Source organism: Rhinoderma darwinii, chromosome 2, assembly GCF_050947455.1.
Source record: "Rhinoderma darwinii isolate aRhiDar2 chromosome 2, aRhiDar2.hap1, whole genome shotgun sequence".
In the NCBI taxonomy this organism is placed as follows: domain Eukaryota; kingdom Metazoa; phylum Chordata; class Amphibia; order Anura; family Rhinodermatidae; genus Rhinoderma; species Rhinoderma darwinii.
This window is the reverse complement of record NC_134688.1, coordinates 376,341,845-376,367,276: the sequence shown is the minus strand read 5'-3', so window position 1 is coordinate 376,367,276 and position 25,432 is coordinate 376,341,845. Positions and strand designations below refer to the sequence as shown.

At 41.4% G+C, this 25,432-nt stretch overlaps 2 protein-coding genes across 5 annotated transcripts in view; one reads left to right on the top strand and one right to left on the bottom strand.

Moving 5' to 3' along the window:
* Nucleotides 1–71: 71 nt before the first annotated feature.
* Nucleotides 72–24,491, bottom strand: BLZF1 (basic leucine zipper nuclear factor 1). Of its 3 annotated transcripts, none has more exons than XM_075853898.1 (7): nt 24,353–24,491; nt 22,059–22,114; nt 18,959–19,377; nt 18,260–18,459; nt 5,746–5,874; nt 1,768–1,987; nt 72–616 (listed from the first exon to the last, which is right to left on the bottom strand). In XM_075853898.1, exons 2-7 carry the CDS (start codon nt 22,063–22,065, stop codon nt 434–436), a joined length of 1,158 nt encoding a protein of 385 aa, XP_075710013.1. In that variant the 5' UTR covers nt 22,066–22,114; nt 24,353–24,491; the 3' UTR covers nt 72–433. The 3 variants fall into 3 exon arrangements, with proteins under 3 accessions (XP_075710013.1, XP_075710014.1, XP_075710012.1); XM_075853899.1 differs by having other exon boundaries at nt 24,310–24,354; XM_075853897.1 differs by lacking the exon at nt 24,353–24,491 and adding an exon at nt 24,184–24,281.
* Nucleotides 24,456–25,432, top strand: part of NME7 (NME/NM23 family member 7) — a 129,010-nt gene continuing 128,033 nt past the window's right edge. For both annotated transcript variants that reach the window (XM_075853903.1, XM_075853904.1), the window contains exon 1: nt 24,456–24,586. In XM_075853903.1, coding sequence (XP_075710018.1) covers nt 24,584–24,586 — 3 coding nt within the window. In that variant the 5' untranslated portion in view covers nt 24,456–24,583. The remainder of the gene's footprint in view (nt 24,587–25,432) is intronic.

The window sequence follows — 25,432 nt, the reverse complement described above, 5'->3', positions numbered from 1 at the left end:
TATTTTTAAAGACTTGGAAAACCCTTTAAGTAGGCCATGAAATGTGCTTGTCTGACATGGACCAATCAGCATTCATAATGAAACTCTGCATTTTATTAAGACCTGTTACCTTAAATTAATACAACAAATGAGGTTTGAAAACACTGCAGATAAAATAGTAACAATGATAAAAATATGTGAAAAGTCCCTGGTGAGAAGAATACTGAAGAAACGTTGCATCATGGAATGACCTAGTTGTGTTGAAAAACTTCAATAAACAGTCAATTATCAAGTCAAAAATATCCAGCTGGAAAATCCTGCAAGAACCGTATATTCGTTATTTCCCTCTGTATTGCACTAAGCCGGGTGCCATCATCTCATGCCTGAGTATAGAAATTATTGCTATTTGACTAGCATTACCTTCACCACTGCAACAAATAAGGACTAAGTCCTCCTATAGCGCTATCAGTTCTCCTTGGCAGTGGTTGCAGCAATTAAAGGTGATGTTCTCGTATCTGGTATATGGGTGAAATCGTCCGATACTTTTTTTTGCTGCTAAGAAAGATGGTGAGGACTCCGAGAAGGAAATATCTGGAGACGTCTCAGAACACGCAATAGGATCCTGAGCCTTAAGTATCTGAAAAAATAATAAGAAAACAAAGACTAATTATGTCTGTTCACAAAAACCTTGTGTACTATGGCCTATTCAGTGTTGTACTTCCCACTGCTGTCAGCAGAATACAGGCAACACTTACGATTCCCTAATCTGTTAATGCTAGAGCTACACTGCGACTTTGTAAAAAATATATCCATGCAAATTAGAGCAAAATACTCTGACACAAAATCAAGTATGTTCACAAAGAACAAGCTTCAGCAGCAGCCTAGTATAGGCAGTGTGGTGTGCGTGTGCAGGGAGGTGGGGGGTCTCCAGAATGACAGCATTCACTTTAAGTTGAGCTTATATTACCTAAAAAGCTGGGTGAGAAATTTTTATTTTAATGTAGTTTTGCTGTTAAACATCCCTTCGTAGAGTTTACAGTTTTATCAGGGTCTTTCCTCCCCTTGCCCTCTTAAACGGTTCACTCACTTTGAATTTACTGCTTTCTCCGCCTTAGAAAAGACGTGCTCTCAGCTCGCTGAGGGATAAGATTAAACCTGCCCATAGAAGTCTATGGAGAGGTTGGGGGAGAGAGAGCAGGAGCAGCAGTAGCGTGAACAAGATGAGAAAGACACATACAGATGACACAGCTGCTCATAGTAAGATTTATATCTCACCCCAGTTCTGGATTCTCAGCTACATTGCTTATTAATACTGTATAATGTAAGATTGATAGATAGATCGATAGAATAGCAGAATTATCCTCTCTATGTGTGCAGTGTACAGAAGATCCGGCCATAGATCGCTGTGTTGCCCTGCCTGCATCGCAGGTAATAAATATGGGTGCATTGTGACCCATGGGTTGCCGCGACATGACAGTTGCAAGAAGTCTAAACCTGATGAATTTTTTCAACCTTCAAGTCGCGGTCACGACAACCTGCGGGTCGCAACACGTCCACATTGGCTTTCATTACCTATGCTGCAGAAAGGTGACAGCAATCTATGGCCGCACGACCCGTGCCGCGGCCAAAGTCCCCATGTATGTGATGGCAGATCATGACGTCCCCTCTACTCCTGCCAGTGACAGATTACAGGTGTTATAAAAAGGTTCATAAACGGGTTATTAATTTCTGGTAAACATAAGACAAAACCACAAGAAGTTACCTATAGAAAAAAGTAAGGTCATTTACCATTTCTGCCATTTTTTCTGCAGGGGTGTTGTAAAATTCAGTTGTCTGTGGAGCATTTTTGGGGCTTTCTGATCCAGTATTTCCAATAAGGTGAGACTTTACAGCAACTGCCAGTTTTCGAATTGCTGCCACGAGCTCTGTGGTGGAGAACGGCTGAGCAACGGGATAGTAAGTTTGCTGCCTTCCCCACTGCAAAGAGACAAGCAGCTCTTCTAATACTCTGCAGAAGATAAAAACATACAGTCAATTCACTTGAATAGGACGAGCTGCAGTTCCAGGAACCACCGTACATATGATTGAGCTACTGTACCTGTGTAAACAATGAAGGGGGCGCCACCGCAGTCCCTATATTATGATGGCTGGACCCCCACAGGTCATACATTGATGACCTAGCCTGAGAATAAGTCAATTTAGCTCAAAATCCTTAGCTTTTTATACCCTGGGGACTGCCCACAGTGAAGGTGCGTCTGCAGCCTTACAGCTAATGAGGGAAGAGGCTTGTCGAAACGGCTTTAAAGAGGCTCTGTCACCAGAATTTGCAACCCCTATCTCCTATTGCAGCAGATCGGCGCTGCAATGTAGAGAAGAGTAACGTTTTTTTTTTTTTTAAAACGAGCATTTTTGGCCAAGTTATGACCATTTTTATATTTATGTAAATGAGGCTTTCTAAAGTGCAACTGGGCGTGTTTAAAGTAAAAGTACAACTGGGTGTGTATTGTGTATGTACAACTGGGCGTGTATTGTGTATGTACAACTGGGCGTGTATTGTGTATGTACAACTGGGCGTGTATTGTGTATGTACAACTGGGCGTGTATTGTGTATGTACCACTGGGCGTGTATTGTGTATGTACCACTGGGTGTGTATTGTGTATGTACATCTGGGCGTGTTTACTTCTTTTACTAGCTGGGCGTTGTGTATAGAAGTATCATCCACTTCTCTTCACAACGCCCAGCTTCTGGCAGTGCACAGACACAGCGTGTTCTCGAGAGATCACGCTGTGTCGTCACTCACAGGTCCTGCATCGTGTCGGACGAGCGAGGACACATCGGCACCAGAGGCTACATTGTACATACACAATACACGCCCAGTTGTACATACACAATACACGCCCAGTTGTACATACACAATACACACCCAGTTGTACTTTTACTTTAAACACGCCCAGTTGCACTTTAGAAAGCCCGACACAATGCAGGACCTGGGGCAGGAAGTGAGTGACGTCACAGCGTGATCTCTCGAGAACACGCTGTGTCTGCACTGCCAGAAGCTGGGCGTTGTGAAGAGAAGTGGATGATACTTCTCGTCAGAACGCCCAGCTAGTAAAAGAAGTAAAAACGCCCAGATGTAACGAACACAATACACGCCCACTTGTACTTTAGAAAGCCTCATTTACATAAATACAAAAATGGTCATGACTTGGCCAAAAATGCTCGTTTTAAAAAAAAAACAAAAAAACTTTACTCTTATCTCCATTGCAGCGCCGATCTGCTGCAATAGGAGATAGGGGTTGCAAAATCTGGTGACAGAGCCTCTTTAAGCTACGCTCCTCAAACCTGGGTCTGAAAATGCTGCTCATGGCCTTCCAGGGGAGGCGTTAGTTGCCAATGGGAACTTGTCGCGTGTCCCCGGCTTGCTTACATGGACGAATGTATCGGCTAAAGCTCTGTCACTCCATGATAAGGAGTAATCAGGTTTATAAAATAGGACACACATTGATGTTTGGGAGCAGGCGGGGATACTTAAAATTGGTTCCCTTTATGATTCCACATCCCTACTCTCATTTCAGACTTTAATGCAGAAGCACAATTTACCCAAACAGGATTTTTATAAATATTTGCAAATCCGACATATCTTACAGTCTGTACGATTGGATACCCCGATGTTCCCCTCTAGTGCTTTTACATTCTTTACCTGTATACATTCAAAGCTTAAGGGGATCTCTTTATTTTACTCTAATGTTACACACCCTCACACATTGGTAAAACCGGTCTACCTTCAGAAATGGGAAACAGATTTAGCCCTTGATATTTCTCTTCAAGACTGGTATTCTGCAATTCATTGGGTTAAAAAAATCTCCAACGCTGCTAGTCACTGGGAAACTGCTCATAAAATGTTACTTAGATGGTATAGAACACCCTCTCAAATTGCTAGAATTAATCCATCATTCTCTCCCTTGTGTTGGAGGGGATGCGGTAAAGTAGGAGCTTACCTACATGTTTGGTGGGATTGCCCGTTAGTATTATCCTTTTGGACAGCCACATTTGCTTTTATTGGCAAAGTAATTAATTTCAATGTTTCCTTGTCCCCGGCCCTAGCCCTTTGTTTAATTGGTCTTTGCGAAATTCCACAGGATTTACGTTATGTAGTAGGTCATATAATTTTTGCAGCTAGATTACTCATTGCTCGGACATGGAAATCCCATGTTCCCCTGACGGTAGCAGAGCTGATTAATCTGGTTAATTTTGACTACACTATGGAAATAAATGGTGGCGATTCGGCTTAATTCTGTAGGCAAATTTACAAGTCATTGGTCCACATGGTTTGACTTTGTGACATCGGGAGCTTCTGTGCCTGCTATTACCTCAACTTAAATGTTTCGCCCTCCGTTTATATATGTAATTCTGTGTAATTAAATGCGGACCTATTTATTTATGTGATTCCCATGTATAACTATACGAGCCAACGTATTATAAGCTCTGGAGAGACATGTTCTCTTCAGGGCCTTTCACTCTTGATGTGAGAATCTACCGACCTGACCATTTGTATAATTTTATGTGCCTTATTATAGGACATACAATCCTTTTTCTCTGTCTAACTACATGTGTAAGCAGCCATGAATGTTATTTTCTTTGTTCCTTATTCTTCGTTTTCATATGTTGCATTGTATGCTTTATAATGTTAATTAAGAGTAATACTGCTTTTGTAGCCATGTTGGCTAAACCGATGCATACATTTTCTGTTTATGTCATAGTAAAAACTTCAATAAAAAATAAATAAAATAAAATAGGACATAGTCTAGGATCATCACACAAGCTAGGTTTAATCAATTGCAGATATAATTTTAAGTATCTGTAATGAGATGGTTGTTAAGGCGCTTTTACACAGACCAAATTATAGGGCAAATGCTCGTTGCCGATAATTCCCCTTTGCAGATGAACAAGCAAACACTCGTCCATCTGCTGATCGTATCGTTTTCAAAATGAAAAATATTATCGTTGTCGGCAGCACATCTCCAGGTGTAAACAGGGAGACGTGCTGCCGACATGATTAAAATGTATGGGGACGAGCGATTGGAGTAATGAGCGCTCTTCTTTATACTAGCTCGCTGTGCAAGTAGCAAACAAGCGCCGATCAACCAGCTGCAGGACGGGACGTGTAAGAGGACCTTTAGTCCCAGTAGCTACTACATTTTACCGCATAGTGCCGACTCTATAAAAAACAAGAACCATCAATTTGCATGTAACAAAGCCTCTTGAATAATTCCTACATGAACATTGACGATCCAATGACGACGGGGTGCCAGTGAACAGCAGGCATAGACTACATTCTCACTGTAAGACAATGACAGTGTGCCATCAATAGAGAACATGCCGTCCTGGTAATAGAGGACATCGATTGTTGGTGCTAGTATATGCATCCACAATCCTAAATGAGGCTTATGTGGGGTACTATGCCTAGAATTTGTTCTTCGGGGCTATCAGATTACTGAAACACCACCCACCCGTTTTAAACGCAAGGGTTGAGAATTTTTTTTTTACACCTATGAGCAGAATTTATCTGCGACACTCAAAGGCTTTTTACGTAATGTATATGGCTAAAAAAAACGACGTCGCCTTTTAGGTCACAATTTACCTGTGGATGATAAATGTGGGCCACTGAGTTCAAACTAATGTCATGAGGATACAACACTCAACAGCAACAGGAGAATAAATGATTACGCACATATACATCTTGTCTATTTAATACTACATCTTACTTTTGTGTTTCAGACATTTCTTCCCGATACTGGTCCCTTTCACTTAACAAATCCTGAAGTGCACTTTGAGCCTCTCTATTTTGCCTCTGAAGATTTGCCCTTAAGTTGTTCAATTCATCTGCCATAACTCTGAAATACAAGAAAAAAAATATATATAGATATCAATGTGCCAAGGTTCTTATATAACAACATAATGGGTCTATGGTACAGATAGTTGTCCTATTACTAGACTGGGGTCAGTCAGAAAGGCCACCTTTGAAATAGTTTGTTTTTTTATTTTGTGTTTGTTTTAAATAAAAATGTCTATCAGTGTGTTTGGTGCAGCTTTCTTAATAGTTTTTATGAAAAATGATTTATACTTTTTGAGATACAGCGGCTTTGTATCCTGTATACAGGGCAGCTGTATCTTGCGCTGAGACCTGAATCCGTCAGGTCAGCGGCACTGTCTCTGACACGCAGGATACACCAGTTATCGATCACATCTAGGTTATGATCTCAGATGTGATAGGTAAGAGCTTGATCCTGCGTGTCAGACACGCAGGACCCATTGACACTGAACCCGTCAGTCTGGCTGACCTGACGGATTCAGGTTTCAGCGCTAGATACAGTTGCTTTGTATACAGGATACAAAGCAGCTGCATCTCAAAAAGTTACAATTATTTTAGGAAAAAGTATTTAGAAAGTTGCACAAAACAAACGGATAGACATTTTTACTAAAAACAAAAAACTACTTCAAAGTTGTACATACCATTAAGGTACTTTTGTTCAAGCTTTATAAGGAGGATCAATAGGATGAAACATTAGACATGTTTTTTCCAACTGTGTAAATATTTGCATTAAGCCCTTAACCCCTTAACCCCTTCCCGACATTTGCCGTACATGTACGTCATGGAAAGCATTGACTTCCCGCATCTTGCCGTACATGTACGCCAAATGTTTGGGACCGGCTCAGAAGCTGAGCCGGTGCCATCATCACCGGATCTCAGCTGTATCTTACAGCTGACATCCGGCTGTAACGGCGGGGACCGAAATTAGCTTCGATCCCCGCCATTAACCCCTTAAGTGCAGCGCTCAAACGCGATCACTGCACTTAAGGTGTTTGCAGCTCATCGGAACCCCAGTAATGAAATTGCCGGGGTTCCGGTGGCTGCAATGGCAACCGGAGGCCTAATACTGGCCTCCCGGTCTGCCTAGCACCGAAGCCAGTCAAGATCCGCCCGGCGGCGGAGCCTGATCGGCTTCCGTAGCTGCCAGCAAGATGGCGCCGGGTCAGGAGCTGATCCGGCGTCATCAGCGGTGGAAGTCAGCTGTATATTACAGCTGACATCCACCTGTAACGGCAGGAACCGGAGCAAGCTCCGATCCCTGCCATTAACCCCTTCGATGCAGCAATCGAAAGCGATTGCTGCATCGTAGCGGTTACTAGCAGATCGCCAGCCCTGACAGGCAATCAGGACTGGCGACTGCTGTTATGGCAACAGGAGACACAATGGTCTCCTGCTCTGCCATTACGGAAGCCGATTTAGGCCCCGCCGGGAGGCGAAGCCTAATCGGCTTGCTGTCAGTGAATGACTGACAGATCTAATACATTGCACTACATAGGTAGTGCAATGTATTAGAAAAAAAAAAATCTGACCGTTGGACCTTCAAGTCCCCTAGTGGGACTTGAGAAAAAGTGTAAAAAAAGTATAAAAAAGTGTAAAAAAGTGTAAAAAAGTGTAAAAAAAAGTGCAAATAATGAAAGTTTGAAAACAATAAAAGTTTCAAGTAATCAAATAAAACACAATCCCCCTTTTACTCTTATCAAGTCCTTTATTATTGAAAAATAATAATAAACCATATGTATTTGGTATCGCCGCGACCGTAACGACCTGAGGTATCAAAATATTATATTATTTATTGCACGCGGTGAACAGCGTAAAAAAAAACCGTAAAAAACGTTACCAGAGTTTCTGTTTTTTAGTCACTTTGCCCTACAAATGTTAGAATAAAAAGTGATCAAAAAGTCGCACGTATCCAAAAATCGTACCTATAAAAACTATAGCTCGTCCCGCAAAAAACAAGCCCTCATACACCTCCGTCGACAAAAAAATTAAAACGTTATGGTTCTCACAACTTGGCGACAGAAAAAATACATTCTTTTTACAAAAGTAATTTTATTGTGGAAAAAGTTGTAAAACATAAAAAAGTGCTATAAATTAGGTATCGCCGGAATCGTACGGACCCACAGAATAAAGTTAACATGTAATTTATAATGCATGGTGAACGCTGTATAAAAACAAAAACAAAAAAAGCTGTGCCAGAATTGCGTTTTTTTGTTTACCTGGCATCCCAAAAAATAGGATAAAAGGTGATCAAAAAGTCACATGTACCCCAAAATGGTACCAATAATAACTACAGCTCGTCCCGCAACAAACCAGCCCTCATACCGCTACGTCTATGAAAAATAAAATTAGTTATGGCTCCAATAAGTCAGGAAATAAAAAAATATGCAGTTGTGCCCGAGGGGAACATTTCTTCTGTTTGAAGAGGCGATTTATCAAGGACCTAAAATTAGGGAACCAGGAAAGGGAGGGCCCAAACATATCTGCTGGAAGCGACGGTGCCCGAATTATACAAGGACAACACTTCCTAGCAAAATTCCCCAAACTACAAAGGCGCGGAGTGTGGATCAAAAGGGGGATAATAAAGGACGCCACATATCAGTGCGACACCGGCTTGTGCAGAAAGGATTGTGTCACAGCGTAACACACATCTATGGATTATTTTATTGGTTTTTTTTACCCCATTATTATACCACCTGACTATGCCCCTTATATACTCCGCCCGGCTTACATATGCCCTACATTATAAAAGGAAATACCAGTAAGACTCCAAACAAAACTACTACCAAGCAAAATCCACGCTCCAAAAGCCAAATGGCATTTCCTCCCATCTGAACCCTACAGCGTCCCCAAACAGCAGTTTCCTTCCACATATATGGCACCGTCATACCCGGGAGAACCCTTTTAGCAATTTTTGGGGGGTGTGTCTCCAGTGGCATAAGCTGGGCACGACATATTTGCCACTGAATGGCATATCTAGGGAAAAATATACATTTTTAATTTGCACCATCCACAGCGCATTCATTTATGGAAAAGACCTGTGGGGTGAAAATGCTCACTACACCCCTTAATAAATGCCTTGAGGGGTGCAGTTTCCATAATGGGGTCACTTCTCAGGGGTTTATTTTTATTATTTCACATCTGAGCCTCTGCAGTTGTGAACCAATACTTTGTAAATCGCCAAATTAGGCCTCAATTTGACATGGTACGCTTTCACTCCTGAGCCTGGTCGACTGTCCAGGCAAGAGATTAGGGCCACATGTAGGGTGTTTCTAAAACCAGGAAACCCAGCATAATAATTAGAGAGCTGTCTTGTTATGGTGGCACAAGCCGGGCACCACATATTGTCCACATATCTGTGGAAAAAATCCCATTTTCACTCTGCAACATCGAGTTCACACTAATTTCTACAAAACACCTGCAGGGTTAAAATGCTCACTACACCCCTAGGTAAATGCATTGAGGGGTGTAGTTTCCAAAATTGGGTCACTTCTGGGGGGTTTCCACTGTTTTGGGCCCACAGGCGCCCAAAAACCAATCCAGCAACATCTGCACTCCAAATGGCGGTCCTTCCCTTCTGAGCCCTGCCGTGTGCCCAAACAGCAGTTTATGACCACATATGGGGTATTGCCGTACTCGGTAGAAATTGTTTTACAAATGTTGGGTTCTTTTTTTTCCTTTATTTGTTGCGAAAATGAAAAAATTTGCGCTAAAGCTACGTCTTATTGAAGAAAAAGGATTGTTTTTATTTTCACTGCCCAATTCTAATAAATTCTATGAAACATCTGTGGGGTCAAAATGCTCACTACGCCCCTAGATGAATTCCTCAAGAGGTGTAGTTTCCTAAATGGTGTCACTTTTTGGGCGTTTTCATTGTTTTTTCCCCTCAGGGGCTTTGCAAATGTGACATGGCCGCCGCAAACCATTCCTGCTCAATGTGATCTCCAAAAGCCAAATAGCGCTCTTTCCCTTCTAAGCCACGCCGTGTCTCCAAACAGCCGTTTATTACCACATGTGGGGCATTGTTTTACTCGGGAGAGATTGGTTTACAAATTTTACGGTGCTTTTTCTCCTTCAGTCCTTGTGGAAATGAGAAAAAATTAGCTAAACCTACATTTTCTTTGAAAAAATTTAGATTGTCATTTTCAGGGCCTATTTCCAATAATTTATGCAAAAAACCTGTTGGGTCAAAACGCTCACTATACCCCTAGATAATTTCCTCAATGGGTGTAGTTTCCAAAATGGGGTCACTTGTGGGGGGTTTCCACTGTTTTGTCCCCTCAGGGGCTTTGTAAATGTGACATGGCCTCCGCAAACCATTCCTGCTAAACTTGAGCTCCAAAAGCCAAATAGCGCTCTTTCCCTTCTCAGCCACGCCGTGTCTCCAAACAACCGTTTATTACCACATGTGGGGTATTGTTTTACTCGGGAGAAATTGGTTTACAAATTTTACGGTGCTTTTTCTCCTTTAGTCCTTGTGGAAATGAGAAAAAAAAATCACTAAACCTACATTTTCTTTGAAGAAATGTTGATTTTAATTTTCACGGCCTACTTCCAATAATTTCTGTAAAAAAACTGTGCGGTCAAAATGCTCACTGTACCCCTAGATAATTTCCTTGAGGTGTGTAGTTTCCCAGATGGGGTCACTTTTGGGGGATTTTGACTGTTTTGGCACTGCAAGAGCCCTTCAAACCTGACATGGTGCCTAAAATTTATTCTAACAAAAATAAGGCCCCAAAATCCACTAGGTGTTCCTTTGCTTCTGAGGCCGGTGCTTCAGTCCAGTAGCACGCTACGGCCACATGTTGGATATTTCCTAAAACTGCAGAAACTGGGCAACAAATATTGAGTTGCATTTCTCTGGTAAAACCTTCTGTGTTATAAAAAAAATTGTACTAAAAATTTATTTCTGCAAAAAAATATGAAATTTGTAAATTTCACCTCTACTTTGCTTTAATTCCTGTGACATGTGTAAAGGGTTAAGACATTTTCTAAATGCTGTTTTGAATACTTTGAGGGGTGAAGTTTTTAAAATGGGGTTACTTTTTGGGGGTTTCTAATATATAAGGCCCTCAAAACCACTTCACAACTGAACTGGCCCCTGTAAAAATGGCCTTTTGAAATTTTCTTGAAAATGTGAGAAATTGCTGCTAAAGTTCTAAGCCTTGTAACGTCATAGAAAAATAAAAGGATGTTCAAAAAACGATGCCAATCTAAAGTAGACATATGGGGATGTTAATTAGCAACAATTTTGTGTGGTATAACTGCCTGTCTTACAAGCAGATACATTTAAATTGAGAAAAATGCTAATTTTTGCAATTTTTCGCTAAATTTTGGTGTTTTTCACAATTAAATACTGAACATATCGAGCAAATTTTGCCAGTAACGTAAAGTCCAATGTGTCACGAGAAAACAATCTCAGAATCGCTTGGATAGGTGAAAGCATTCCGGAGTTATTACCACATAAAGTGACACGTCAGATTTGAAAAATGAGGCCCGGTCAGGAAGGTCAAAAGTGGCTAAAGAGGGAAGGGGTTAAGGACGCAGCCTTGTTTTGGCCTTAAAGGAACAGTGTCATCACAAATTATTTTTTAATATGTTAAAGATGTTAGTGCTTTATTAAAAACGTTTATATTCATTTGTGTGTTTGTGTTTTACTTTTTCTTATTTTTACACTTTTTCTTCCCTATGGGGGCTGCCATTTTTTGTTCCATTTCTGTGTGTGTCGATTAACGACACACACAGACATGGAATACGGCAGCCACAGTCCCATAGGGACTGCGAACGGCTCCCGTCCCATTGACTTCAGTGTACGGCGTCTGTGTGGGAACTGCGCATGCGCCGCTCCCACACAGTCCAATTCGAAATTGGCGCCGTCCGGCGCCATTTTCCTGTGGACCGGAAGTCGCGGCCGGACAGTAATATTACTACTTCCGGTCGCGGCTTCCGGATTTGTGCACTTGGACCAGCGGCAGCAGACGGAGCGGATGGACCGGAGGGAGCCGCGGCGACTGGAGCAGGTAAGTTATTTCTATGTATGTTCGTGTTTCAGTGTGTTTACTACTGTACGTTAACCTTCTACACTGTGTGTTAGCTCAAAAAATGGCGACACACAGTGTAGGAGGTTGACCGTTCAAACCCCTCGTTTATCCCGGCACTAGCCAGGATAAAGGAGGGGGGGATGCTGAGAGCTCACTAGAGCGAGGGCTTTTTACCCAATTTTGCAAAGCTGCAATTTTGGGGACAGCTCCATCTAGTGACCAAAAATGGGTAGTATTATAAATTAGAAATAATTTATAATATTTCCTGACTCGTGAAAAAAATAAAAAAAATTTGAACAATGTTTAATCACCTACACTCTAATTGTTTAATTTTTTAAAAAAAAACATGTTTTTCTGGCAACACATTCCCTTTAAGGCTCACAGCCCATTTTTTAAATCTGACAAATTTCACTTTATGTGGTAATAACGTCGGAATGCTTAAACCTATCCAAGCGATTCTGAGATTCTTTTCTCGTGACACATTGGACTTCATGTTCGTGTTAAAATTTGGTCGATATATTCAGTGTTTATTGGTGAAAAATTGCAAAATTGAGAGAATTTTTTAAAAAAAGCATTTTTCAGAATTTAAATGCATCTGCTTGTAAAACAGACGGTTATACCACCCAAAATAGTTACTAGTTCACATTTCCCATATGTCTACTTTAGATTGGCATCATTTTTTGAACATCCTTTTATTTTTCTTGGACGTTGCAAGGCTTAGAACATAAACAGGAATTTTTTCATATTTTTAAGAAAATTTCAAAAGCCTTTTTTTTAAGGTACCTGTTCAGTTCTGAAGTGGCTTTGAGGGGCCTATGTATTAGAAACCCTGATAAAACACCCCATTTTAAAAACTAGACCCCTCAAAGTATTCAAAACAGCATTTAGAAAGTTTTTTAACCCTTCAGGCATTTCACAGGAATTAAAGCAAAGTGGAGGTGAAATTTGCAAATTTAATTTTTCTTGCTGAATTTCAATTTTATAAAAAAAAAATTCTGTAACACAGAAGGTTTTACCAGAGAAACACTAATAAATATGTATTGTCCAGATTCTGCAGTTTTTAGAAATGTCCCACATGTGGCCCTACTGCGCTCGTGGAATAAAACACAAGCCCTAGAAGCAAAGAAGCACCTAGTGCATTTTGAGGCCTCTTTTATTAGAATATATTTTAGGCAGCATGCCAGGTTTGAAGAGGTGTTGAGATACCAAAACAGTAGGAATCCCCCAATAGTGACCCCATTTTGGAAACTACACCCCTCAAGGAATTCATTTATGGTTGTTGTTACCATTTTGACTGCACAGTTTTTTCACAGCACCTATTTGAATTGGGCTGTGAAATGAAAAAAATGAAATTTTTTCCAATAAGATGTCATTTTTTATCAAAATTTCTTATTTTCACAGGGAAAAAAATACCCCATTTTATTGCCTAATTTGTCCTTAGTACGGCAATACACCATTTGTGGTGATAAACTGCCATTTGGGCCCATGGGAGGGCTCAGAATGAAAGGAGCGCTATGTGTTTGTTGGAGTCCAGATTTTGCTGGATTGGTTTTCGGGTGCCATGTCGCATTTGCAGAACCCCAGAGGTATCAAAGCAATGGAAACCCACCAGAAGTGACCCCATTTTGGAAACTACACCCCTCAAGGAATTCATTTATGGGTGTTGTGACCATTTTGACCCCATAGTTTCTTCACAGAACTTATTTGAATTGGGCTGGGAATTAAAACAAAATTAATTTTTTCCAATAATATGTAGTTTTGGCTGAAAAGGTCTTATTTTCAAAAGAAATAAAATACCCCATTCTGTTGCGCAATTTGTCCTGAGTGCAGCAATACCCAATTTGTGGTGATAAACTGCTGCCTGGGCCCATGGGAGGGCTCAGAACGAAAGGACCACCATTTGGCCTACTGGGGATTTTCTGGTGCGAAGTCATGTATGCAGAAGCTCCTGAGGTACCAGTACAATTGAAACCCGCAAGAAGTGACCCCGTTTTAAAAACTACACCCCTTAAGGCATTCATCTAGAGGTGTAGTGAGCATTTTGACCGGAGACATACATCCCATAAACTGTAATGTGGGTTCTCCCGGGTATGGCAATACCCTACATGTGGCTGTTATCAGCTACCTGGGCACAGAGCAGGGCTCAGTAGGGAAAGATGAGGGGGATAAGCTGTGCGGAGTGCATCAGGGTAAGTAAAATTGGGGTAAATTATAAACCAAGGGATCTATGATAAATTTTAAAACACTCTTTCATACAGAGCTCTGGTTATTCGGGACACGTGTCACATTGATATATTGTGTCATCCCTTATCCCCCTCTTATAGCAGACTTTGCACCTCTTTTGACTTTTTCCCTTCTTGCCAGTTTGGGGAACTTCTCCTGGAAAGTTTTGCCCTTGTACGATGCGTGTGGCCCCGCTTCCAGAAGTACTGGGTGCCCCCCCTTCTTGTTTGCCCTGCAGAGTCTTAGGGAGGCCTCTCAGGTTTCTTCTAGCAGTAGAGGTGGTAACCCTGGTCCAGCAGTGGGTGCACCAAATCCCACACAATTTTTGCATTAACTCCCAGTAAGGGGGGGGGGGCATTATGGGGGTTGAATACTGGTGTCCTTCCCTTTATATATCCTAAACCTGTAGGTATACCCTAATGGACTCTCGCACAGCTTATACATCTTCACGCCATACCTTGCCCTCTTACCCGGCAGGTACTGGCGGAATTGAAGCCTCCCTTTAAAATCTACCAAGGACTCATCAATAGAAATACACTTCTCGGGGGTGTATGATTGGGAAAACCGGCACTGAAACGGTCTAATAGGGTTCTTCATTTATACAAACGGTCAAAACTGGGGTCATCTCGGGGTGGGCACGGCTCATTATCAGTATAATGTAAGAAGCGAAGTATTGCCTCATTTATTTATTTTTTTAGGTTCCAGTTCAGTTCTGAAGTTGCTTTGAGGGGCCCATATATTAGAAACCCCAATCAAACACCCCATTTTAGAAACTAGACCCCTCAAAGTATTCACAACAGCATTTAGAAAGTTTATGAACCCTTTAGGTGTTTCACGGGAATTTAGAGCTAAGTAGAGGTGAAATTTCCATTTTTTTTTTGTCAGAAAATCCTTTTTATACCATTTTTTTTTTATAACACAAAAGGATTTACCAGAGAAACGCAACTTAATACTTATTGCCCAGATTCTGCAGTTTTGAGAAATATCCCACATGTGGCCCTCGGGCGGTAATGGACTGAAGCACCGGCCTCCGAAGCAAAGGAGTACCTAGTGGATTTTGAGGCCTCCTTTTTATTAGGCACCATGTCCGGTTTGAAGGGGTCTTGTGGTGCCAAAACAGTGGAAAACCCCCAAAGGTGACCCCAATTTGGAAACCAGACCCCTTGAGGAATCCATTGTAGTTTTCTTGGGGTGCATGTGACTTTTTGATCAGTTTTTATTCTATTTTTAGGTGGCGTGGTGACTAAAAAACAGCAATTCTACTATTGTTTTTTTACAGCGTTCACCATGCGCTATAATTGACATATTCACTTTATTCTGCCGGGCGATACGATTACGGCGATACCAGATGTTTATAGTTTTTTTTATGTCTTATGGCATTTGCACAATAAAATAAGTTTTGTAAAAAATCATTTACTTTTTGTGTTACCTTATTCTGAGAGCCAGAACTTTTTTATTTTTCCATCAATAAAGCCGTGCGAGGACTTATTTTTTGCGTAACGAACTGTAGTTTCGATCAGTACCATTTTTAGGTACATGCGACTTTTTGATCTAATTTTATTCAATTTTTTGGGAGGTGAAGTGACCAAACAATTGTGATTGTGGTACGGTTTATTATTATTATTTTTTTTTACGGCGTTCACCGCGCGGGATAAATAACGAAATAATTTTGTAGTTCAGGCCGTTCCGGACATGGCGATACCAATTATGTATAGTTTATTTGTTTGTTTATATATTTTTATTAATAATAAATGACTGATAAAAGTAAAAATCCCCCCTTTTCCCTTATCACTTTTAAAACTTTTATTTTCTTATTTTTACATATCTTTTTTAAACTTTTTTTTTTTACTTTATTACTTTGTCCCACTAGGGGACTTGAGGGCAGGAGGCCCTGATCGCTATTCTAATACACTGCACTACATGCGTAGTGCAGTGTATCAGAGCTGTCAGCTACTCAATGACAGCAAGCATAGTGGGTCCTGACTTCGTCAGGACCCACTAGGCTTCCGTCGATGGCGTAGCCAGAGTCCATTGTTAGGATTCTGGTTACCATAGTAGCCATCGCGGCCCGCTATCGTGGGTCGGGCTGTCGATTGTGGCTTAACCCTTAAGAAGCCGTGTTCGCTAATGAACGCGGCTTCTAAAGGGTTAATCGGCGGGGGACCTCCGCGATCGGTCCCGGCACATTGAGCTGTGATAGTCTGCTGTCTGAAACAGCAGCTGTCTCAGCTCATGAACGCGCCCCGCGCGAACGGCGCCGTGTTTACTCCATGACCTACTATTGGGTCACTGAGCGCAAACGCTATAGTTAGAATGACCTAATAGTAGGTCATGGAGCGTTAAGGGGCTAAAGAGGATCTGTCACCACATTATAAGTGGCCTATATTGTACAAAATATGATCGGTGCTTTAATGTAGATCACTGCAGTGTTTTTTATTTAGAAAAACAATCTTTTTTGACGGAGTTATGACCTATTTTAGCTTTATTCTAATGAGTTTCTAAATGGACAACTGGGCGTGTTTTACTATATGACCAAGTGGGCGTTGCACAGAGGAGCGTATGACGCTGACCAATCAGTGACCAATCAGCGTCATACACTTCTCTCCATTCATTTACACTGCACATAGCGATATATCTATATCGCTATGTGCAGCCACATAAACACACTATAACGCTACTCATGTGTCATGACAATGAATATACATTACCAGGACGTGATGTGTATTCATTCTCCTGACCACTTCTGTAGCGTCTCTGTGAGTTACAGCACAGCAGGCGTAGTCTCGCGAGATTACGCTGTAAGCTGTCATTCACAGCGAGATCTCGCTGTGCTGTGCTGTAAATCACAGAGACGCTACAGAAGTGGTCAGGAGAATGAATACACATCACGTCCTGGCTGGAGGTAATGTATATTCATTGTCATGACACGAGTAGCGTTATAGTGTGTTTATGTGACTGCACATAGCGATATAGCTATATCGCTATCTGCAGTGTAAATGAATGGAGAGAAGTGTATGACGCTGATTGGCCACTGATTGGTCAGCGTCATACACTTCTCTGTACAACGCCCACTTGGTCATATAGTAAAGTCCCAGTTGTCCATTGAGAAACTCATTAGCATAAAGCTAATATAGGTCATAACTCCATCAAAAAAGATAGTTTTTCTAAATAAAAAACACTTGTTATCTACATTACAGCACCGATCACATCATGTACAAGAGAGGCCACTTATAATGTGGAGACAGAGCCTCTTTAATGACCAGGCCTCAATGACCAGCTGAATTTTATTTTAATTTTTGTCTCTCTGCCATTCAGCAGCCGTAACCTTTTTATTTTTTATTGATGTGGCTGTTTGAGGTCTTGTTTTATGGGGGAAATTTTTTTTTCCCTCCGATGTTTGGAGGTAGAAAAAAAACGTACCGTGTAATTTATTTTTGCAGAATGACCTTAAAAATAAGCGATTTTTGGGAGTTATTTTTATTTATTCTTTTTAGAACATTTATGTTTCACGCTAAATAACTTTTAAATTAACTCTTCAGATTATAACGGTCGTGTAGATACCTAATACATGTAGGTTTTTGTTTTTTTAGGTAATGTATGGGAAATAAAATATATTTCATACAAAATCATGGCTTTTATAATTGGACGTCTCTTAATTATCATTTTTTTAACACATGAAGAGATAACGTTTTAACAACTTTACATTATACTTATAATATATTAGCATACTTTTGTATGCTAATACTTTATACTGTGTCACTATGACAACTGCAGGCATACTGTAAAGACAGCTCTGGGGTCGTTTCTAGGTCTCCATGAGTAACTGCAGAGGGTTTCCCCAGTCTCTGATCGCGTTACCGAGCAACCTGGTGACGTGATTGAAAGGGAGAGTCCCCTTTGATCATGCCGCAGTCACAGATCATGGCGATCAAAGGGTTAAACGGCCAGGATCATAGGTTCCACTGATCCCGGCCATATTCAGAAGGCTGCTCTAAGAGCGGTTAGTAACAGCTCCTGCTTAGAGCATGAGCGCTCATAAGCATTTTCTCCAGCGTCGCCAAAAGATGTCGCTGTAGACTCCAGGACCTGCACCGCCCACTGGGGGGAGTCAGAAAGGGGTAAAAATACATGCATAAATTGACTTACCGACTGGCAAGAAACTTGCTTCTCCATACATCACACTGTATTGACATGCGTTCTAGCTGTTCTGAAAGCTGGGCTCTATTCCGTGCCAATGCTTCATTCTCTAAAATGAGTTGGTTCTTTTCTCGTGCCATGCGTTCAAAATGATACTGTAAATCATCCCCAACAGAGGCAACCAGCAACTTCTTCAACTCTCTGTTAACCTAAAAAGAAGATAAGTGGCTGTAAATGAACCACACTCGAGTACTGACCATGAAGACAAGCATTAACCGTTACATATAGCTATAAAAAATATAAGTGTTCAAATCTCAAAGCCTTAAAGAAGTCGTCTCAAAGACAAACCATGTCTATATGGCCTATTAGGGCATATGGATGTCTGAGGGGGGGGTCACCTGTCCGGGATCCCACTCTACGAGCCAGAATGGAGAGCTGCTCCGTATTAATTGAATGATAATACAAATAACAACCCTCCTTAGGCAGCTGTAGATTCGGGGCAGCCAGAAATATGCAAGTTTTTTTTTTTTTTTTAGCCAAGGAGTGGATCCGAAAAGCAGTAAAAGTATAAAGGAAAGGCTGATGTTTCTTCTCTATTTTGTATCCGCTCCTGTGTTTGGCTTAAAAGACAATCAAAAACCTCATGTGTAAATTCAGCTTTACTCAATCTTTCCTTCCACTTCTCCAATAAGACATACGTAGTCTTACCTCAGTCTGGACTTTCAGCTGGTTGGAAAGACCTTCCTTATCTTGTAGTAATCGCTTCTCTGAATTCTTCAATTTTTCTAAAGTGCTTTTCATTTCGGACAGTTGTTTCCATGGCTCAGTTACCACTTCTGCTCTGCAATGTCCAATGACCTCCTGAGATTTCGCCTGTTTAGTCAGAACCGTGTGGGTTATTGCCGATTTAGGGATGATAAGTCTGAATGCTTCTATCTCAATTGCTTTTTCCGTCTGAATTTTGCCCAGCTGAAGGACACCGGGGCTTATGGATGGTGCTGGAGAACTTTTTCTTTTCGGGCTGTGAGCCGTCTTGGTGTGCGACGTTGTTATTTCTACAGATTTTAAAGTCTCTTCTGTTTCCATCCCATCCCCGGTCCCGCGGATAGGCGGAGAAGTTGACATTGCTAAAATAAAATACAAGAATTCATAGTGAGAACAATTCACTTGCAGTGGAAAAAAACATGCACAAAATAATGTCCATGCTGTGGATCATAAAGTCTGCTGCATGCTCAATATTTGCATGGATTCCAATCAATGGGACTAATAATCCACATGCGAATCCGCTGGCACATCTGCAGCAGAAATCCAAGTGTCAGTCTCAGATTTCTGCTGCGAATTGTTTGAAAAATACTGAACATGTGGACATAGCCTAAGAGATGAGGGCGGTGCATGTGGATAATTGTCCAGTATAATGAAATGGTAGGAAGAATCCAGACACGCATCAATTTAAATCTATTTTATTTTACCGTCTCTTTAAAGGGATAATCCGGCCACAACTAAAGTTTCCCATGTGCTCTATTATGGTATTCCATGTGTCAGTCTCTAACCTGTTATATTTCTTGCTGCTTCTATCTCTATATATCAGACTGGGATGGTTGCTTAGCAGCAGTGAGAATCGGGCTCAATGACACGAGAGATCTGTGTGTCACCCATCACAGCCTTCAGCAGTTCCTGTACCACACTAGTTTTCCACAGGAGGGACAGAAACTTCTATCATCCACTACCACTGATACTTAGACAGGTTCCTGTCACACAGGTATAATATAGAAGAATATATTGCAGACTCCCTGTCTGTATACTTATGGTTTCTCAGCTTATTTAGGAGAATATAGAGAGAATGATAATCAGTGTCCCCCAGAATGCAGAAATGGTATGGTCTTTAGCTGGTCATGTGATGCTGTGCTGAAGCATCATGTGATTGATAGCAAAACAAAGAGGAAGAGAAAGCAGGGAAAAACTAAAAAAAATCAAGATGGTTATCTTTTTCTAAGCACAGAAAAGGCAACAGTGGAAAAAGTAAGTACAGTATACAAAAAAAGAGGTGCAGCATGTGATATACAGTCAGGTGGGTTTGCTATAAATCATTTGTATGTACAGCACACACGTTTTTGCTCTGCATGTAAGGTTCTATTCACATCTCGTTTTTAAGCATGTACCTCAGGAAATGCTCCCAACATACACGATTAACGCAAGGCCCCAGCGTATGTGTAAACCACCAAGTAAACATCTGCGATGGTGCGCCATCCGTAATGGCTAATGGATCTAGCACAGTATGCGTTAAGTCACATTACCCCACTATGGACAACATCTCTTCATTGCAGTTTTGTTTACGCTCATTCACAGGGTGTGGGTGTGGGTGTGTGTGTGTGTGCGAAAACCCATTCTATAAATTTGAATGTGTTTGGACTTACAGTTAGTGGAAAAGTATAGTGTAAAAAATTTTTGTAAAAAAAATTTCAACAAAGTCCCCCAAAATACTAATGTAAAAAGGAACAAAAATAAATGAAATAAAAAAATACAAATAACGCTAGCCCTGACCCAATTACCCTAAGATAGACATGTAATATATCTCAATTTACTATAGGCAATGACTATCACAAAAAAGGTCTTTTTTAGGGTAACACTATAATTACCCCAAAAAATGTAGCTAGAACGTAACATTTTTTTAAAAGTCTAAGCCTAAAAATTCTCAAAAAGCAATAGTTGTAGCCGTTTAACGAACGGGTGCTAAAAATGGCTAAACGGTGTCTGGTTCTGAAGGCTCAAAATAGCCCGGACCTGAACCGGTTCAGTTGCAATGTTGTAAATGCAGAGTTTTCCATTAACTGCAAACTGATTTTTTTGGGGCTTAAAAGTTTTTTAGTTTTTACTCATTTGCGTTAAATGGACAACACATACACACATTAATGTAAAAACTAACAGTATTAGGCTAGATTCACACGACCAAGTGCAAACTCGGACATGAAAAATGGCAGTTTTTCACGTTCGAGTTGCACCCGTGCGGGACCTGTCAATGGGAACTGGTGTCTACCAACCCATTTAGTAAGTATGGCCTTTTTTTTTTGAGTCTATCCATGTCCCCATTTTTTCTGTGTATTGCTTTTATGTAGGGGACGAAAAGTTCTAGCGTAGGGACTCGCAAGACGGTGAGGACCCTTGACGTTGGCTTGCATATTTTGGCCAAAACAACAACTAATAACTCATGTTTTTCATGGATACATTTACTGTATAAACTTTTTTCAGGATGCAGCCAGGTCTTATAATGTTGGGAGAATTTAGTGTACCATTATTTGGTGTGGCGTGCAGGGCAGCCCGACTGATCTAATAGTATGGGCCTGACTAATCGGCTGTGATCCGGCAAGATACGCTGCGCCTTGCAACTGGCACATTATTTGAAGCTTTGGTTGTGTGCAGTGATAACACTGAGCAGCCACTCCCCTCAAGACTAGTAGGAGTGGATATTACTATTTATTGCACCCGAGCCCTCTTCCTCTGTAGCATTTTTGACTTGTCTGCATCCTGTTGGGAACTGGTGTCTACCAATCCATTTATTAAGTGTGGCCTTTTATTGTGGTTTTTTTGGCTGTTTTCACGGATCCCTCATAGACTTGAGTGTATTGAGGGATCCGTGAAAACGGAAGAAAACAGGACAAGTCCTGTTTTTCCACTGACCCTTCACAGTCCCTTAAAACAATGGCCGTGTGAATGGCCCCATTGAAATACATGCGTCCGAGTGACGGCCGTTGCTTTGACGGCCGTCATATGGACGTATTCAACGTTTGTGTAAATAAGCCCTTATACTTACTTTTCATGGTGTCTTCACGTAGTCTAATCTGACTGTCCGATGAGCTTGACGTTAGTCTGTAAAACAATAGTGAGATAACAAAAAAATTAGGTTTATGCTGTGTTTTCCCTATTAAAAATGTCCAGTTAGTGGAAAATACAATCGATGCAAACTGTTAAATTAATGTATTTGTACCAAAGAATGTCCAGTTGTGGGCATTGTATGTAAGTCAGTACCTAGTAACTATAGGTCATCTTTAGCTGCTATTTATTTTGATCTGTGACTACAGCCTAGCTTCAGTGCCTACAGGGAGTCTGAGGTAGTCTGAAATCTACCTCCTGTCTCATCATTGGTTCAGGCTGCTGCTCCCTTCCTTTGCAGATCGGCGGCCGTGTTTCACTACAAGCGCACCACAAGCTCACCAGGAAGTCAGTGCATAGAGATCTGATTTCCATTAGAGCCAGGATAGGGTTAGGGGAGCAACCAAAAGGGCTGCCAATGCGACCCCCAAATGAAAGTGGTCACCCTGGACAAATGAGTGGCATATCTACCTAAAGGAATTGTCTTGAGTTTTTAAATGGTCACTGTCGTTTTAACAAACTTTGCATAAATCAATAGTACATGCGAATAAAAGAATCTTTGTAATAAATCTTATTAGTCCCAAACCTGAAAAAATGGGCCTGAAATCAGTAGTGGCAACCTTGCGTGACCGCTTAAAGAAACGATAACCCCTACAAAGGATAATCATACCATAAGCTTTATTAAGGTAATGTGTGTGTGTGTGTATATATATATATATATATATGAGGTAAAGTATGTAATTTAAAAAAAACTAGGCAGAAGCCACCTAGTCACATGTATAGATATCCTTTAACTGGTCTATAGACAAGAGTACTCAAAAAGCAGACTGTAAATCCAGCCCCAGATACATAGAACTAATTGTAAACACCAGAAGGGAATAGTAAGAACAAAAATCCCCAATAACTAAAAGACCAGAAGAACAGTGCAAGTAAACATAGTAATGTAGTGGGGTCTACCGACCAAGATGGCGACAGCAGGACCAACACGTATTCACCATTGCGTCTTATGGGGCATGATGTAGATTGTTAGAGAAAATTGTCTCTTCTCCTCTAATGAGCCACTCCACCCCCATCTTCTGCACTGATCATTCACTCTCAATTCATTGCTAAAATTAGATGAATTATCAGCTCACTGAGGGATCAGGATACATGCTGCCCATAGAAGTCTATGGAGAGGGAGGGGAGCGGCTGGAGGGAAACAGGCAGAGAGACACAGAAACGCTGCTGAAGCTTCTAGTAAGGCCTCCTGCACACGGGACGGAAATAGAGGCAACTTTGCAGAGTAACAAATCTCAATTAACTAAGCTCATTCACACTTTGCAGGGAAAGAAAAAAAAAGTAGAAAACACGTGCAGAATTGACCTGCGGTGCAGAATCTTAATCTACAGCATGGGAATTTATCTTGCATAGACGCTGCTTGCATGACCGAGACAAAAAAATGTGTTACAATGCCGTCCCCCCATCGCACTGTTGGCGGTTCGGAGGACTCAAAACGGTTGACGATTTACTTTAAGAAATGAAATAGGCTGCTGGAAAGGTTATAAAGTACTTCTTAGTGTCCTATTACACAGCCCAAATAAACAAGCGCCGATCAACGAGACAGCTCATTGATCGGCGCTCGTTTGCTCCTTCCACACAGAGCAATGATTGCTTATGTATAGGGACAAGCGTTCCTTACACCGCTCGCTCGTCCCCATACATTTGCATCATGTCGGAGGTGCAATCTCCCAGTTTACATCGGCTGATCGTTGCCCTGATTACACAGGGAAATGATCAGGAACGAGCGTTCATATGAACGCTCGTTTGCCCAATCATTGGCCTGCGTAATAATCCCTTAAAACAATGATACACAATGCCCGGTTGCACAAGTAGGCAGATAATCTCTATAGTAGCTGTGAGGGTGGCCACTTGTTAACACATATCATTTCCAGAATCAGAGAAATAGATCGTAAATAACCTGACAGGAGAGGACGTATATTTACACATTATTATTGGGGTATTAGATTCGCGGGAACAGGAGGGTGTGTGTGTGTGTGTGTGTGCGCTCCTACCATACTGAAACTAACACATTTCCGCTTATTAGAATAGTCACCCCGTCCAAACCTGACACAACTAATTCGGATAACAGAGGCATCAAAACGACGACACTATTTGCCGTGAAGACAAAAGAAACATAACAATATTCTTATTACTATCGTCTCAGCTGAAACTACAGGAGGGGGAGGGGGGACTTACGCGTCCACAGGAAGACGTCTGCGGTCTCTGTTGATATAAGCAACACGCTGTAGTGTATACGCGCGTCACTTCCGGGTGACGCTTCCTTGCGTGTACAGGAAGTCGTGCGTCCATTGGGCGGGACAAGTTTCCTTTCCGGTGTGTGATGGTTGCCAGGGAGACAGTGCACAACTGCAGTTGGCGTCTAGTGCCAGGTTATTGACAACACGGCAGCAGACAGAACATTTGACCATGGTGAGTGATGTCAGTAGAATAGATTCCCTTATAATAACGATTGTGACAAGATATATGTATATATAGTATGGCTGATTGGTACATACATTTAATTTATAAATATAGTATTCACCATTACAGTATTTCCAATTGGGTACACTTGCATACAGAATATCAAAGGGCACCACTAGTTTTGTATAAATAAAGTGGGCATAAAGGGATTGTCTAGGTATTTTTAAGGGACCCTGATATTCATGCGGCCCAATTTCCTTCTTTGTGTCCCGCAGACACATCCCTTAGTCCAGTCTTATGACTAGGCCTTGATGGTGTTGCGTCCACATTGACGTGACGTTATGTGACCGTGTAGTGCAGAGGCTGTAGACTACGTGGATGTGATGTCACATGAGCGCTGCTCTGCTTTGTCCTATTGCTCCTAAAGGACACAATTACACTGTGACCTAGTCCGAAACACCGGACCGGGACCGAAGAGCAATTCAGATGACCAGCGTATTTCCCCAGATTCAGGAAAACAGGCAGTAAAAGTATGATAGGTGGGGCCCCTTGTTGTGATATTATGAACGAGGGGCTCCAAGCGCTTATTTTTGATTGGAGAGTTGGCCACGCTTGTGCATCTGTTCTCTATAGAAGTTATCTGTTTGGGGCTCATTAGCTATATGGACATCACTGTATGCTTACTCCCATTATGTCCGTGGAAGAAGTATGTACATGGAGTCCTGTATAAGCAAACCGTGAGGGTCAGTTTACTGCCCGGGCAAAGGGGCAGTTGCCAGGGGCCTCTACCATTTAGTAGAGACAGTTTTTGAGTCCATTGTACTCCTAGGATAAGCGTTGCCCCACCTTCCCCCT

Coding starts and splice junctions, on each gene's coding strand:
- BLZF1 (XM_075853897.1), bottom strand. CDS start 24,251: ATGCCTCTGTTATCCGAATTAGTTGTGTCAGGTTTGGACGGGGTGACT. Junction 18,460..18,958: donor AGCTGAAAGTCCAGACTGAG/GTAAGACTACGT, acceptor TCTTCTTTTTAG/GTTAACAGAGAGTTGAAGAA. Junction 1,988..5,745: donor GAAATGTCTGAAACACAAAA/GTAAGATGTAGT, acceptor TATCTTCTGCAG/AGTATTAGAAGAGCTGCTTG.